Below are 18,118 nucleotides of genomic sequence, written 5' to 3'. Positions count from 1 at the left end.
CCCTATTATTATCTATCTCATTTTATTGTGTTTAGAAATGTATCTGCCTAATGTAAATTGCAAGCTCCGCTGATCCAATAACTCATGTTTATAACCTCTTTATTCCTTATAGTATTATTACCTAGTATAGCACCTTACTCATAGCAGTTCTTATAGATACTGATTGAATGGATGATTGGATGAGTGAATTAATAATGGAGGAACCAGGAAAGATTGCATGGTGGTACTGAATGATTCTGCAGAAGTCTTATAGGCAGTTAAAAAAACAACAACAAAAAAAAAACCCATAAATTTTAAAGCTCATTGTGGGGGAAGAAAATAATTGGGAGAGATTGGGGATAAGAGTACAGTAATTGAGAAAATAACTTTCTTGTCATTTAAAAATGATGTATTTGTAGAGTTAAGAGTGAGGGAACGTTGAAGTATAAGCCTATACTTGCTAAATTGAATCTCTATATAAATTTTTTTAAAAATTTTATTTACTGTGCTCATTTGATTCATAATAATTCATGGTGATTTATATACTCTTAACATTGCAAAGCCTGCTTTTATTTATGTAATTACTAGTTTTATTAGTTTTAATTTTATTTTAATAGTTAAAAAAATAAGTACCTCTAAATTTACCACCTAAACAAAAGCCAAATTTTTAAAAATATTTTTTTAATGTGGACCATTTTTAAAATCTTTATTGAATTTGTTACAGTATTGCTTCTGTTTTATGTGTTGCTTTTTTGGCCACGAGGCATGTGGGATCTTAGTTTCCCCAACCAGGGATCAAACCCACACCCCTCGATTTGGAAGGCAAAGTCTTAACCACTGTACCACCAAGAGAGTCCCCCCAAATTGGGCTGTTAACATATACCTAAATAGTTATATGATCTTGCCCATATTCCCCCTGTTTTCTCCTCCCAGGTAAATGATTAGTCTGATTCCTAGGTTAATTTCTTTACATTTGTTTTTATAGTTTTGTGGCATTTTAAATTTGGTATTCTTTAAAAGTTTGTGTTTATTTGAGATTTTACTTTGTTTAAAGGAAATTATGATGTATAAAGCGAGTCCCAGGTGGCTTAGTGGTAAAGAATTGGCCTGCAATGCAGGAGCCGTAGGAGAAGCAGGTTTGATGCCTGGGTTGGGAACATCCCCTGGAGTAGGAAATGGTAACCCACTCCAGTATTCTTGCCTGGAAAATTCCATGGATGGAGGAGCCTGGCAGGCTACAGTCCATGGAGTCTCAAAGAGTCAGACATAACTGAGCACACACACACATGATGTATAAAATCTTTTACACTGAGTGTTTAAACTCCAAGTTATGGTGTGTGGAAGCAAAAGACCTTTCTAGGTAGACCTGTTTTTTTTTTTTTTTCCTTCCGGAAACTTTTTTGACAAGACAATTTAAGTTGTCACAGAATTAAAGCATTTTAATACTTAAATATGTAATACAGTAAAATGCAAGTTTTGAATAAATTTTTGTGATACTTGAAAGAAAAGGAGCTTTTCTGGGTTAGACCCCCAGGATTTTACTTAAGTCGTAAGGATTTTGTTCTGTTGGAAGTTTAAGAAATTACTGCATTAAATTTTAAAGCTACCTAAAGAAGAATTTGTTGAAAAAACATCTAAGAGCAAAAATGATAAGAATAGTAGTCTATGACTTAGGGAATGGGAAAGTGCCTAAAATCATAGAGAAGGGAGAATAGGAGTTATTCATCAAGTTGGTAAAAAAAAAAGACCAATACTAAAGTAACTTATAAAACTTAAGAAGATAGATTTTAACTTATAAAACTTAAAGGAAGGTAGATTTTGCTTTAGAAATTGACATGTCAGATGCTTGAAGGCTAAACCTTTTTTTTTTTTTTTTTAAATAAATGCTGAACTCTGGATAGACTCTTGCCTTATTAAATATTAATAACCCAATTAGGAATGGGGAAGAATTTGACATCAAGAGAAGCCAGTTAGTTTAAAGGAAGTGCTTGTCATGTAGGTTTGCACAATTTGGGAGAAATTTATGAAGCACACTCTAAGTGATGGAAGGAAATGCTGTAGCATGCTCTGTGGCTTTTTAAGGAATTTGTCTATCAGTAAACAAGTAATGTACAGATAAACATTTAACATTTGGACGTTAACCACTAGTGCAAGATAACACTAGGAGGACAAGAAAATTCAGGATTGAGAGTCAAATTAGCACCAATATGATTTCTAAGAGAGCTACATATTTTATACAAAAGAAGTTGACAGAACTGAAGCCAAAAGAAGAAATGGAAAATCTCATTCACACACATACACATTACAGCCAATTTAACAACAAAGGCGACCCTCGAGTCTCCAGATACTTGCTTCAGAACTCTGTAGACCATGAGGTTATTCCTTTGTTAGGAAGATTCCAATCCAATTCAAAGATTTGTAGATCCCGGGGTACCACACCCCCGTTACATTCATTATCTTTTGCTCTACACCCCAGTGCTTGAGCTCCTTGCATTCCTGGTCTCTTTGTTGGCATCATTATTTGTCATCCAAAATGGAAATTTGGGACTGATCCTTGTTTCTGTCTTCTCACAGACTCTGGTCCACTAGAAAATCAAATGCAGATTGCCGATTCGAAATCTCTGTTCCCATGGCCTCATCAGCTCTCCTCTGAGCTTTTATATAACCTACTGTCTTGACCCTCTCCTGTTCTTTACTCTGATATCCAAGTTGCCTTCTCATGGGTAAATTTGGTTTTCACATGCTGAGAACTTTTCTTTATTATCACCATGTCCCTCAAAATTAAAAACCCAAATTTTACAGCCATTGCATACAGAGGTTTTTCCTAATTTGGTGTTGTCATCTCCTCCTAACTGTATTTGACAACTCTGCCATTTGTGAGTTTTATTTCTTCTATCTGGAATCTATTCCTTTCTTTCTTGACTTTATTATTCAAAAATGTGTAGGGAGAAGCCTGTATGTTTGTTCTTAATTTTTAATTGCGTAAGTATTAAGTATCTCTTACAATTCAGGAAACTCAGATAAATCAGAAGTTGGAGGGGTACTTTATATGTTTTTTAGGTATTTATTTTTTCTTTGCATGCATTTCATGAATGGGGGCTGATTTATTTTTTCTTTACTCCTCATACTACTTATCCCATAGAAGTTAAGGTTAATGGATATTTTAAATATTTTTGCCATTACAAATGAGCTTGTAAAGGCTAAGTCAAAGGAAGTTATGGAATACAAATGCAAGTGACCCTTGAGTTTTTAGCATAGATGCATTCTTGAAAAGGTTATGTAAAATGGATTTTGATATGTAGAATCCGTGTTTATCTTATAAAGCAAGAGATGTCCCAGCAGAAAAGATTAATAAGCCCAACTTTCTAATGTGCAGATGTTAAGTTTTTATCAGCAGTTTAATGCATTGAGAATTGTACATGTTGTACACTGTTTTGATATATCGCAGTAAATCTGTACTTCCTCCTTAACCCATCTCCAGATTAAAAGCTTATATAGCACAGCAAAAGGATGTGAACATGTCATCATCTGCTGTTTTCATTTGCCCTTGAGTTGGTCAGAGGAAGTGAGTAGGTTCCAGGGCCAGCCGTTAGCATTAAGATCAAGAGCATACTTTTGGCAAACTTGGTTGTTCAGGCTTTCCTGTTAAAGTATTCATTTTTATAGGTTTATTGCTTAGTTGGGGCCATAGATATGTGAAGAGTTGATTGTTGACTCCAGCATTACTATGTCAGTTTTTAAAATCTAACTTGAAAACATAAAATATCTAAAAATTCAGTGTTTGGATTATTATGAACCTGGGTGCTGAATGTTTGAGAATCGAAAAGTGCTCTTGAGACTTTACACATACAGAATAGAAGTACAACATAGTCACTGAAGACTTTTTTTTCCAAATGTATGTCTAAAATGCAAACTAAAATTAGTTATGTAGATTACTCAAAGATTTCCTGGGTCTGAGAGAAATGAGGCTGAGCCTCAAGGTTTGGAAAGCATCATTTTTATTCAAGTGTAAGTTTGTTGATTAATCTTTGAACTATGATCTTTAGAGTGTATACATATATTTTTTATTATATACATCATTGCTATAAAAATGTTAATAGAGATTTTAAGTAATGATCATTTCAGGGATGGTAACCTTTTGAAGTTTGTAAATTTTTAGATTGCTTAATATTTAGCAAATATTAGCAGATTCTGTGTTGTGTACCAAGAGTTTTAAAAGAATAAGGCCAGGCTTTATCAGGATACAGACTAAACTGGGATAGGAAGCATTGTCATAAGTACTGTCGTAATACTCTAATTGCAATACCTGTCTGTGCTGTTCAAAACAACTTTGGATTTTTTTGAAAACTGAGAAACATACTTGAGGGATCATCGTTAGTCATTCTCTTTTTGTTGATTGTGTGCTATGGTCTAGGGAATGAACTAGACTCTGGGCATTACCACAAAAATTTTAAAAAATCTCTAACATTGCTGGTGCTGATACTTGTTAGAAAAATACGTGAAGGCATGTTTAAATTGAGCAGCAGTCAACTTGCCTCTCTAAACTCTTAACAGTTTCTCTGAGATTACCCATTGTTGACTCTTGAAATATATATTTTTAAAAAAAGACAGTGTTTTAACATATGAAAGAAAAATTAATGGCCCTTAACTGCACTGTCAGAAAAGAAAAAAAGTAGTATATGTATGCCAAGCAAAGTCAGTTAATCCCAGTTGATATAAAGTAGAAGCCGACTCCCTGTCTGCTCACAAGATAACCATCATTCATAATTCCTTTTGTATCCTTCTAGAAAAATCCTAGATAACATTTTTAAATAATGTAGGCAGTACTTTGGTCCCAAAACACATTTATTATTTTATACTTTTCTTTTACCTCTCAGTGGTACAATATGATAAAAAAATTGATAAGACATATTTTGGTAATCTGCTTTTAAAAATAAGTGGAATATGTCAGTGCTCATACTACCGCTCTGTTTTAGTAGACTCTGCCTCTGTAATCTAAATTTGTTATCCTTAAGTAATTATGCAAAAGGTTTGGAAAATACTGCATTCTCTTTTTTTACAGGTGAAATCCATTATTAAATTTGAATACTTAAGCACTTCCACACTGAATCTTCTGATTGATTTGCTTAGGGAAAATGATTCGCTCCTCAATCTTGGATATATCATTTACCCCTTCACTTGTGTGTTACAACTGTAATGAGATCATGTTTCATGCGTAGATTATTCCTTTGTTAGCATTTTTAAAAAACATGCTGATGCTAACAAAGATTATACATCAACCAGATTGATTTTTCAGAGGAAAAATGTCTTTTCCTCCAAAAGAAGAGTTAAATTAATAGTAACTTAAGCTGCATAGCATGGTGGAAATCAGTAATACTTTTACAGTTTTATTTTCATATACATGTACTTTTAAGATATAAAATGTAGCTATGTATTCCTCTCATCAGTTTCTTTTTATCATTTTTTAGAGTCTTTTACCCTTGAAGTAACTTGATATATTTGTATTGTTATTTCAGTAAAGCATATCAGGATGGCAAAAATAGCATCATAGAATTAATTAATAATATAGACAAAGAAATAGTGAGATCATTAAAACCTCAGTTCCTTCTGTAATTTTAACTTCAAGAGTCATGATGCAGACTTTTGTTTATAATTAGTCACTCTGATAAAAAGTTTATGGATAGAATTTTTTATATGATTTGTTTTTATTTTTTAGAGAAATATGTAGTAATGCATTCCATAAATATTACATGGGCTTAAAGATAGAATTTTTTTTTATTTTATGCACATTCTTTTAGTAATAATACAATATGTAAGATACAGATTTTGTTTTAATGATAGTTCTGTAATCCATGTTTTTCCTTCTCTTTGAATAAAAACTCTAAATTCTACATAATTTGTAATTTATTTTCATCTATATTGTTGAGCTTTGTGAATTTACCTTTGGGTGAGGTATCCTGATATTTTTACCAAAAAGCACTCGTAGAGTATCTCTTCAGATAGATTATTCCAGGACAGAGAGGAAGATTTGCTGTGTTATTTGACATGTAGTGAGTGATGAATGAGCTGAGTAACAAAGGCAAATGAAAGAGAGATAACAAACTTGAAGATTTGCAGAGGTTGTAGTCCAGTTAAGTGTGGCAGCACTAGATTATCTAAGTTTAACAGTATTGGTCCAGGCTGAGGCCAAAGAATTTGGAGCTATTTTCAGATGCAAATAGTGCGCTTATTTTAGAAGCATGTTTGACCATTACGTGACATGTTTTGGCAACTTTTCATAGCATCTGGGTCTCATCTAAATAGATATATTTGGGATTGTTGTAGATGCATGTTTTCCCTATTCAATTATTAGACTGAAATTTGCTGTTTACAATGAGGTGGCCATACATACATTAGAATTCTGGGTGGTTGGGGTCTAGATGCAGAAGAGTTATGCTAGTAGACTGGCTAGACTGGGTTTCCCAGGTGGCACAGTGGTAAGGAACCTGCCTGCCAGTGCAGAGGATATCAGAGACACAGGTTCAATCCCTGGGTTGGGAAGATCCCCTGGAGTAGGAAATGGCAACCCACTTCAGTTTTCTTGCCTGGAAAAATCCATTGGCAGAGGAGCCAGGTGGACTCCAGCTGGTGGGGTTACAAAGAGTCGGACATGACTGAGCAAGAACACTCTGGCTAGACTGTGTGGCTGGGCTACTGTTTTCTTTTCTAAACCACCACTGCAACAGTGTATCTTAATGCATTTTTAGGTAAAACATCTAAATGAGGAGTTCCCCTCCCTCCCTGAGTTTGGTAACTACCGAATATGTATTAAAAATGTTTACTTATAAAAGGTGTCCTTGTTTTGCTGAACACATTTTGAAATGTTCCTGACTTTGATGACTTCCTTTCTGTTCCATACTTGGAGTTCGCTCACAGCTACATGCCTTTATAATTATCTTCTAGATTTCGTGTTCATGTCTAGTTAAAGTTTTATTATTATTCACAAGCTATAAATTATATGTTCATATGTTTAAATTACTTTCTCTTTGATTACTTACATTAGTTATGGGCAAGTAGAAATATGACTGATGACTTGAAATTCTGCCACAAAATGGTATTCCCCTCCTGACCAGTTACAACTTTATTGAATGGAAATTCTTAATTGTCTTCTAAATACTTGGGATAAAAATGTGTTACTACTGGTTATAGGGAAGATATTATTTGAATATAAAATACATTCTTCTTTTTCATATTTGGGAGCAGAATTGCCCCAGGTCCTATTGGACAGCTTCATTGTTCTTCTTCAGTATCGACAGCTCTTAAGAACCAGCTTGTAGGTTGTTGTACAGGAGGACAAATAATTTTCTCTCTACCATTCTTAGTTCTTAGCTGAAACCCTTGTAATAAAAGATGGATTACAAGAGAAACAAATAGAAGTTTATTAACGTGTGTACCTTGTGTACCCATGGGAGATACTCAGGGGAAAATGAGCTCAGAGTGGTAGCTTTAGAATTCAGGATTAGATACCGCTCAATTCAAGAAAAGCAGAGGAAGGATACAGGCCTCTCAAGGGAGATACATGATTTTTAAGAGAGATGAATAGGCCTTAGAAGAATAGATAGGAGCGATGATAACCTGTGAGAAACTTTGGGTACACTGTCTGCTTCTAGTCTTCTTTTCTGTAATAAGAGCCAGTCCTCTCTGATGAAACTCCCGGGGAGGGGATTTATGACAGTTGAGTGCCTTTGGGAGGATCTGTCTTTAGGCGGAGAGTGGAGTTCAGAGAAAGCCTCTCCCTGCGTTGGCTGGATTTCAACTGCCTACAGCTCAAAATAATTAACATGTCATTAATTATGGTGGCATGTTGATGAGCTCCTACAGTTGTGTTTTGGAGTGGCATATTCTGCTGCCCTTCATTGCCAACACTGTTTTTGCATCCTTGGTGTACAGTATTGACTTCACCTGATCTTTTCTCTCTCAATTATTTGTCAATGTAAAATAGTACCATAGTGATGAATAGGTAGGAAATTATAGCTGAGGTAGTGCATTGTATCATCCACAGTGCATCTTTGAGTACTTATACATTTTCCTCAGGCAGGCAAGACCTTGATTTTACCGCAATCTTTCTTTGAGGTAGAAAAATAAAGTTTAAGCCCTCGGCGTTTAGGTATACATTTTGTTTTTGTTAAGTTAGTATTGCATTTTGTGGATATGGCACAGTTTATCCATTTATCAGTTAATGGTTTGTTTCCAGTTTGGAGTGATGAAGTGTTTGCCTGTAGGTCTTTGTAGACATACATTTTTCACTTATTTTGATTAGACACCAAATTCAGTTCCCCATTTAATCAGCTTTGTACCCCTTGTGAAAGTTAGTTGACCAAATGAAATAAGTCGGAGGAAGACAAATACCATATAATGTCACTTACATGTAGAATCGAAAAATGCCAAACTTATAGAAATAAAAACTAGAGTAGTGGTTACCAGAGGTTAGGGTGGTGGGGAGATGGAAAGATGTAGGTCAAAGGATACAAACTTCCAATTTGCTATAAATTATATTAAAAATAAAATTTCATCAGTTTCTTTTCTGTATACCTTAAGTAATGTAGTTGTTTATATAGTGTGCAAAATCATAAAGCTGCCTTGCTATGATTTTAATAACTCTTACTAGGTGTTTCAAATTGTGTTCTATAACTTCATTTAGAATAGCACACACTAAGGCCTCATTATAAAAGCCTTAAAAGGCAACATGTTTCCATAATTGTCATTTTCAGTGTAGGGCAGATATAAGCAGATTTTTAAAATTACATGTAACTCTACCTGCAGCATTTGGTTGTTAGGATTCATTCTCATTTTTAAACTATTTTAATGAGTCAGGATTAAGGCTTCCCTGGTGGCTTAGATGGTAAAGAATCTGCCTGCAATGTGGGAGACCTGGGTTTGATCCCTGGGTTGGGAAGATCCCCTGGTGGAGGGCATGGCAACCCACTCCAGTATTCTTGTCTGGAGAATTCCCACGGCAGAGGAGCCTGGCGGGCTATAGTCCATGGGGTGGCAGAGTCCGACACGACTGAGTGACTAATTACACACCGCCTGCAGCATTTGGTTGTCAGGATTCATTCTCATCTTTAGACTATTTTATGAATCAGGATTGAAGTTTAGTAAGAATATTGCCATGCAACTGGTTTTGTAATTGTTTAATTGTCTTAATTACAGAGAAAGGTTTCTTTTCCTTTCTTCCTATTTGCTCAATTTTCTAAAGGGTTTAGATCAAGGAAGGTACAAATTGGAAGAATAAAGTCTCATATTTTGTTTTATATATATTCATAAATGTGTCTGGCAAGTATTGGATTGGCCAAAAAGTTCATTCAAGTTTTTCCATACACCATTACAGAAAAACCTGAACGAAATTTTTGGTCAACTCAATACTTCAGCAGTCCATCTTGTCAATAGATGAAGTGCTATAAACCAAGTACATTGTTGATTGCTCTTCTACTGCAGACCTACTTTCTTCTTTTCTTTACTTCTTTCTTGATGTCAAGAAGTTTTATCAAATAAGAAGAGACTTCTTAGGAAGTTGTCAACCATGGGAAAATTTTTAGCAGCTAACTTGTGGGAGAATAGAATAATTCATGTCATCTTGTAAACGTCATCATCTATTGTCTAGGCACTTGTCTTACTGAAATAAGTACAAGATGTGTAAAGTAAAGCATAGCTTAAAATATCATGGTATAGGTCTTTCCTGACTTGTAATCCTCAATGGAGGAAACTTTTATAGATCCTTGGAAGAGGATACCGTAGATGCTCAAGCTGTCTTAGTAGTTTTCTGTTAGGCATGAAAATGATATACAAAAACCAGTATTTAAAATACCTGTAACATGTTACCAGGAGATTAATATTTAATTCAATATATAAATTAAATATATATTCACTTTTATTCTACAAATGTAATAATTATAGCACAAATAGTTTACCATATCATTCTGATAATTTCCACAACTTATGTTGAGTTTTAGAATTATTAATATGGTCTTAGTTGTTACCACTTTTAATGAATTCCTGTTTGAACTACAGTTTGACTAAATTGCATGAAATGACTACCCATTAAATTGATAGTCACTGGAAAAGGTCAGTTTTCATTCCAATCCCAAAGAAAGGCAATGCCGAAGAATGCTCAAACTACTGCACAATTGCACTCATCTCACATGCTAGTAACCTGGTGGCTTAGAAGTTAAAGCGTCTGCTTGGAATACGGGAGACCCAAGTTTGATCCCTGGGTCGGGAAGATCCCCTGGAGAAGGAAAATGGCAACCCACTCCAGTACTCTTGCCTGGACAATCCCATGGAGGGAGGAGCCTGGTAGGCTACAGTCCATGGGGTCGCAAAGAGTCGGACACGACTGAGCAACTTCACTTTCACTTTCACACGCTAGTAAAATAATTCTACAAGCCAGGCTTCAGCAGTATGTGAACTGTGAACTTCCAGATGTTCAAGCTGGTTTTAGAAAAGGCAGAGGAATCAGAGATCAAATTGCCAACATCTGCTGGATCATTGAAAAAGCAAGAGAGTTCCAGAAAAACATCTATTTCTGCTTTATTGACTATGCCAAAGCCTTTGACTGTGTGGATCACAATAAACTGTGGAAAATTCTGAAACAGATGGGAATACCAGACCACCCGATCTGCCTCTTGAGAAATCTGTGTATGCAGGTCAGGAAGCAACAGTTAGAACTGGACATGGAACAACAGACTGGTTCCAGATAGGAAAAGGAGTACGTCAAGGCTGTATATTGTCACCCTGGTTATTTAACTTATATGAGAGTACATCATGAGAAATGCTGAGCTGGAAGAAGCACAAGCTGGAATCAAGATTGCCGGGAGAAATATCAATAACCTCAGATATGCAGATGACATCACCCTTATGGCAGAAAGTGAAGAGGAACTCAAAAGCCTCTTGATGAAAGTGTAAGAGGAGAGTGAAAAAGTTGGCTTACAGCTCAACGTTCAGAAAACTAAGATCATGGAAAAAAAAAAAAAGGAAAAGAAAACTAAGATCATGGCATCCGGTCCCACCACTTCATGGGAAGTAGATGGGGAAACAGTGGAAACAGTGTCAGACTTTTTTTTTTTGGGCTCCAAAATCACTGCAGATGGTGATTACAGCCATGAAATTAAAAGACAGTCCTTGGAAGGAAAGTTATGACAATCTAGATAGCATATTCAAAAGCAGAGACATTACTTTGCCAACAAAGGTCTGTCTAGTCAAGGCTATGGTTTTTCCAGTGGTCATGTATGGATGTGAGAGTTGGACTGTGAAGAAGGCTGAGCGCCGAAGAACTGATGCTTTTGAACTGTGGTGCTGGAGAAGACTTTTGAAAGTCCCTTGGACTGCAAGGAGATCCAACCAGTCCATTCTAAAGGAGATCAGTCTTGGGTATTCATTGGAAGGAATGATGCTAAAGCTGAAACTCCAGTCCTTTGGCCACCTCATGCGAAGAGTTGACTCATTGGAAAAGACTCTGATGCTGGGAGGGATTGGGGGCAGGAGAAGAAGGGGACGTCAGAGGATGAGATGGCTGGATGGCATCACCGACTCATTGGACATGAGTTTGAGTGAACTCCGGGAGTTGGTGATGGACAGGGAGGCCTGGCGTGCTGTGATTCATGGGGTCACAAAGAGTCGGACACAACTGAATGAGTGAACTGAACTGAACTGAAGTAACATGGAGTTGTGATAAGCAGAGACTTTCGGTTAATATCAGCAAAATTGTTTATAGTGCTTAATTGTCTCTTAAGTTTTTAAGAGCAGTTACTGTCAAACATTTTTTCCAGCTCCTATGATACGAAATTTGAAATACCTTCTTGGTTAGCTGGGCCATAATAGAAAGTGTGAGACAGTGTGGTACTTTTTTGTTGGGCTGCCTGTATTTGAATCCTGGCTCTGGCGGCTACATATAAGCTGGTAGATAGTGTTGAAATGGGAGCATTTTGAGAGACTGATTAGCAGAAATCAGCCAGTCAGGAAGGATGCCATGAGTGGTGTCCTGGGGGCCCCCTTTTATGCCAGGAAGTAACTCTTTGTTTGGTGACGGAAAGTTCTGAGGAATGGCCTAGGTAGTGGATAGGACATTCAGGGGTTTGAAAGTGTTAGTCGCTCAGTTATGTCTGACTCTGTGACCCCGTGGACTGTGGCTCCAGGCAAGAATACTGGAGTGGGTTTCCATCTTCTTCTCCAGGGGCTCTTCCTGACCCAGGGATTGAACCTGGGTCTCATGCATTGCAGGGAGAATCTTTACCATCTAGCCACTAGGGAAGCCCTTCCAAGGTGTTTGTGCAGCATCTATTTTCAACCACAGTGAAAATGCTTCAGTACTGCAACAACTAATATATCCGTACTGGCGCATGTTGGCCCAGTGTCAACCCGAGTTGTATATTAGGCAGAAGAAAGAATGAAATTCAAAAACTAAATCTCTGACTGACCTGTCTCTATAAGCCTGTGTGTCATCTCGACTCCAGATATCTGCCCATTTGACAAAGTGAAGTACCCTGTTATCACCTGGTTTCTACCATTCTTAGTCTGTTCGTCTGCTGCTGCCTGAAACATCCTGTACTAGTATACTTGACAGGCATTTTAAAGGTTTAATCTAGGACTAGTTGATGTCACCCAGTTACTGGTTTATTCAGAAGCAAGTCTTGTCAGTAGATCTTTGGAAAGCAAAGGATAAAGATATTGCTGCAAGTTTGAATTCCTTGAAAGTTGCTTTTTGGTTTTCATGTAGCATCTCTTAGCTTGCCAAGGAATTTGTGTTCCTCTTTGATTTACCAGTTGTATTAGTTTCTTAGAGCTGCCATAACAGACAAACAAGGTAGCTTACCCAACAGAAATTTATGTCTCACAGTTCTGGAGGTTAAAAGTTCAGAATCAAGGTGTAAGCAGAATGAATTCCTTCTGAGGGCTGTGAATAAAAGTCTGTTTCAGGCTGTTTCTAGTGACTTTCTGGCAATCATGTTATGTTCATCTCTTTACACAGTCTTCCCTCTGTGCATGTCTGTTTTCACATTTCCCCTTTTGTGTTGTCTAATGACTTCATCTTGACTTTATCTGTAGAGTCTGTATTTCTAAATGAGGCTCCATTCTGAGGTATTAGGGGTTAGAACTTCAGCATCATTTTGAGGAGTCAGTTCAGCCAGTACCACCAGTATTAAAATTTTAATTTTGTTTCAGTGATAGAAGTTTGAAGATATGTTAAATTGGTTTTGTTGTTGTTTGTGTTGTTTAAATGTCTTAAATATTTTTAAAAGTCTAAACATTTTTTTTTTCTAAATGATACACTAGAGAGCGTCAGTCATCTAGATTATCTGATTAATAGTCATTTTCTATGGATATATTTACTACTTTGGCAAAATATTTTAGCTTTTGAAATTTTAATGTAATTAAAGGATGATGTGATGAATGACAATTTCAAGATGTGGAAACGCTTCTGGTAATACATATACAGTCTAGTCTAGCCTTACTGTACTCCTTCCTTAGGCAATGGTTAATTTTCTTATTTCCAGAAAGCTTCCACAAGATAATGAGACCAACATCTTACATTTAGTATTATAATGTGTTCTGTTGTCTACCAATTCTTGATTAGATTTGTACATTTACTTTAGAACTTCCTTGAAATTCTTCATGTTATGTTGTATTCACAGGTGTAATTTAAATTTTTTTTATGAAAATCATTGGGAAAATACTAGATCACGTATAAATATTCCCTTTAGCCACTTCTGACATACTAATAGCGTAAACATGTTTGTGCAGGTTTTGTCTGGATCATCTCGTCAAAGTTATTCACCTCCCGGCTATCAAGATTTCAGTAAGTGGGAATCAGTGCTGAAAATAAAAGAAGGACTACTAAGGCAAAAAGAGATTGTAATTGATCGGTGAGTCATTTTTTTTTTAATTATTACTGAGTATTTCAGGCATGCAGAAGTGTAGATTAATAAAGCAAGTATCTTTGTACCTACCACTTAGAGTTTAAGAAACAGAACCTTACAAGGACATTGAAGTCTCATATCTGTCTATTCCCAGTCCCAGACATTTCCAAAATTTTGCCTATATGAGTACCAAAGCTCTGAAAAAAAAAATTATTTTAAACTGAATAGACTCCTGATTATTCTGAGCAATAAATCTTAATATTAATTATTTATGATCTATATTTATTCTACATCATTTATGTATACTTTGGGGATAATTAAACCTGTTGCCTATCATGGTAATTGGAAGATAGCTTGAGAAGGCATTTTTTCTTAATCAGTGCTAGTTACTACTTATTTTCATGTGCTTTTATGAGATAAAGTACTAGGTATCTTAATCTTAAAATTAAATCCTTATTCAAACCTTTAAATATATTTAATAAGTTGAAATTTCAAAAGATTTTGCTTAGAAACTTAATGTTAAGCATGATCTGCTGGAATATAAACTAGTGCATAGACCTTCTGACTTCCTTATTCTCCACTGTGTTCTCAACCATCTTGAACAGAGCCTGGCATGTAGTACCTGTGCTTAGTGCTTGATAACGTCCATGCCTGGTAAATGAATGAAGATTGCAAGAGATCGTTACAATTGATTTTATGAAATACTATCTTAAAACATTAGATGTTTCTAGTATAAGTGAATTTTATGTATAAGTATAGGCACAGTTCGGAGAAGGCAATGGCACCCCACTCCAGTACTCTTGCCTGGAAAATCCCATGGATGGAGGAGCCTGGTGGGCTGCAGTCCATGGGATCGCGAAGAGTCAGACACGACTGAGCAACTTCACTTTCACTTTTCATTTTCATGCATTGGAGAAGGAAATGGCAACCCACTCCAGTGTTCTTGCCTGGAGAATCCCAAGCACGGGGGAGCCTGGTGGGCTGCCATCTATGGGGTCGCACAGAATTGGACATGACTGAAGCGATTTAGCAGCAGTAGCAGCAGCATAGACACAGTTGGATATATATTTTTAATACTTAATTTATTGTATATACTCGAAATTAATGCTGTTTTTAAACAGACCAAAATTCAGACTTTCATTAATATGAATTGATTTGTCCTCAATGAGAATCACTTAGCTTTTACTATTATTTAGACACCATTATACCATTCTATTGAGTATAAGTTAATAGATGTCTTAGTTCATTTGGGCTGCTATAACAAAATACCGTAGACTGGGTAGCTTATTATTGTTCAGTTACTCAGTCGTGTCGGACTCTTTGTGACCCCATGGACTGTAGCACGCCAGTCTTTCCCATCCTTCACCATCTCCCAGAGTTTGCTCAAACTCATGTCCATTGAGTCGGTAATGCCATCCAACCATCTTGTCCTCTGTCATCCCCTTCTCCTCCTGCCTTCAGTCTTACCCAGCATCATTGTACAGGAGGCACTGATGAAAACCATCCCCAAGAAAAAGAAATGCAAAGAGGCAAAATGGTAGTCTAAGGAGGCCTTACAAATAGCTGAGAGAAGAAGAATTGTGAAAGGCAAAGGAAAAAAGGAAAGATATACCCATCTGAATGCAGAGTTCCAGAGAATAACAAGGAGAGATCAGAATGCCTTTTTAAATGAACAATGCAAAGAAATAGAGGAAAATAATAGAATGCTTATAGACAATAAACATTTATTTCTGTCACTTCTAGAGGCTGGGAAGTCCAAGGCACTGGCCAATTCAGTGAGAATCTGGTGAGAGCCAACTTCCTGGTTCATAGATGGCCATCTTCTTGCTGTAGCCTCATGTGGTGATAGGGGCAAGGGAGCTCTCCAGAGCTTCTTTTGTAGTGATCCTAATTGCATTTGTGAGAACTCTGTCTTCATGACCTAATCACTTCCCAAAGACCCTCCACCTCCACCTTCTATACCACATGTTGGGCATTAGGATTTAATGTATGACTCTCAGGGAAGGCTCCCAACGTTCAGTCTATGAAAGTAAGAAATACAGATAATTATTAATATAGTCTATTAAATATATTTATATTTATCAATTTTGTATATATAGAAGGATACTAAGGAAATAATCCAAAATCATTCAGAGTTGCTCAGTTGGCCAATTTTTGTTTTAATTAAAAATATTTTAATTGCTGTATAGTTGATTACAGTTTATAGGTATACAGCTAAATGATTCATATATATCTGTATGTGTATATATATATTCATACATATTTATATATAAATAACCTTTTCAGATTGTTTTATCATGTAGGTTTATTACAAAATATTGAATATAGTTCTTTCTGCTACACTGTAGGCCCTTATATGTGTATGTGGTGGCTCAGATGGTAAAGAATCTGCCTACAGTGCAGGAGATCTGGGTTCGATCCCTGGATTGGGAAGATCCCCTGGAGAAGGAAATGGCAACCCACTCCAGTATTCTTGCCTGGAGAATTCCATGGACAGAGAAACCTGGTGGGCTACAGTCCATGGGGTCATAAAGAGTCATACACAACTCAGCAACTAACACCATACACTCTGTTACTCTAGTTTTTAATTTATCCGTCCCCGCCATCTTTCCCCTTTGGTAGCCATAAGTTTGTTTTCTATGTCTGTGAGTTTCTGTTTTGTAAATAAGTTCATTTGTATCATATTTTAGATTCCACATATAAATGATATCATATTTTTTTTACTGTAAAATATTTATCTTGGACTTACTTAGTATGATAATCTCTAGATTCATTCATGTTGCTGCAAATGGCATTATTTCATTCTTTTTTATGGCTGCATAATATTCTGTTGTTTATGGGTACCACATCTTTATCCATTCATCTGGTGGACATTTAGGTTGTTCCCATGTCTTGGCCATTGTGAATAGTGTTGCAGTGAACATTGGGGTACATATCTTTTCCAGTTATAGTTTTCTCCAGATATATGGCCAGGAATGGGATGGCAGGATCATATGGTGGCTCCACTTTGCATTTTTTAAGGAGCCTCCATGCTGTTCTCCACAGTAGCTGTACCAATTTTCATTCCCACCAACAGTATAGGAAGGTTCCCTTTTCTCCACACCCTCTCCAGCATTTATTATTTGTAGACTTTTTGTTGATGGCCATTCTCACTGGTGTGAGGTCATACCTAATTATAGTTTTGATTTGCATTTCTCTAGTAATTAGCAATGTTGAGCATCTTTTCATGTATCTTTTGGCCATCTGTGTGTCTTCTTTGGAGAACTGTCTATTTATATCTTCTGCATTGTCATGAGTAGGAGTTGGCTGGTCTAGGCTAGCCTCACCTGGGTGGCTTGTATGCTCCCATACAAGTATCTGCAGGGTTCTGTTATCCTGCAGTATTCTAGCTAGGGTTTGTTCGTAGGGTGGCTGGGTGAAGTTCAAAGAGAAAATGAAGCACACACAGTCTCTTGGAGATTAGGCTCAGAAGTGGCACAGAATCACTTCCTCTATGTTCTGATTGGTCACGAGGCCAGGAGACTTCACCTGTGGACAGAAGGAACAAAAGGTGTGTAAGTAATACAGGGAAGGGAATAATTATGGATGTTTTTGTGAATCGTACACCGCACCCAGCGTCTTAAATAATCTTCGATATTTTACAAGTCTGTTATAAAATTTGTGATGATTAATGCATTTGATATTGTATAAGACAGAGGAAGAAAAAGTAGCTCCTCTTTCTGTAGCAATAGAATTAGAATTTAAAAGCAAAAAATGTTCAAGTATAAAAATCTTTATATAACAAATATAGTACTAAAAATGAGAACAAAATAATAGTATATTTTTTCTAGGAACCAGATTAGACTAATGGCCTTTAAAATTGTGATAACACATACAGAGGCTATTTCAGAGAGCAAGATGACAAGATTTAGTTTCTTAATGGATGAAGCTAAGAGTAAAGATGCTAAACTTTCCTATTTTGGAATATGGTGTGGTTGATGATACCTTTAAAGTCACTTAACTAAAAATTCTACACTGGATATTATTCCTGAAAATATCAAGTTGTTCATGATTGCATGAGAAAAAAAATTTTTTACCATGCCTATAGCTTTTATGGAGAAGGCAATGGCACCCCACTCCAGTACTCTTGCCTGGCATGGACAGAGGAGCCTGGTAGGCTGCAGTCCACGGGGTCGCTAGGAGTCGGACATGACTGAGCGACTTCACTTTCACTTTTCACTTTCTTGCATTGGAGAAGGAAATGG

At 36.4% G+C, this 18,118-nt stretch overlaps 1 protein-coding gene across 3 annotated transcripts in view; it reads left to right on the top strand.

Annotated features, from left to right (window-relative positions):
- CEP85L (centrosomal protein 85 like) overlaps positions 1-18,118 on the top strand; it is a 145,692-nt gene that overhangs the window by 82,346 nt on the left and 45,228 nt on the right. For all 3 annotated transcript variants that reach the window (XM_006071450.4, XM_006071451.4, XM_006071452.4), the window contains one exon: positions 13,759-13,880. In XM_006071450.4, coding sequence (XP_006071512.3) covers positions 13,759-13,880 — 122 coding nt within the window. The remainder of the gene's footprint in view (positions 1-13,758; positions 13,881-18,118) is intronic.

This window comes from Bubalus bubalis, chromosome 10 (genome assembly GCF_019923935.1).
Source record: "Bubalus bubalis isolate 160015118507 breed Murrah chromosome 10, NDDB_SH_1, whole genome shotgun sequence".
Classification (NCBI taxonomy): Eukaryota; Metazoa; Chordata; class Mammalia; order Artiodactyla; family Bovidae; genus Bubalus; species Bubalus bubalis.
This window is presented reverse-complemented; position numbering and strand designations above follow the sequence as displayed.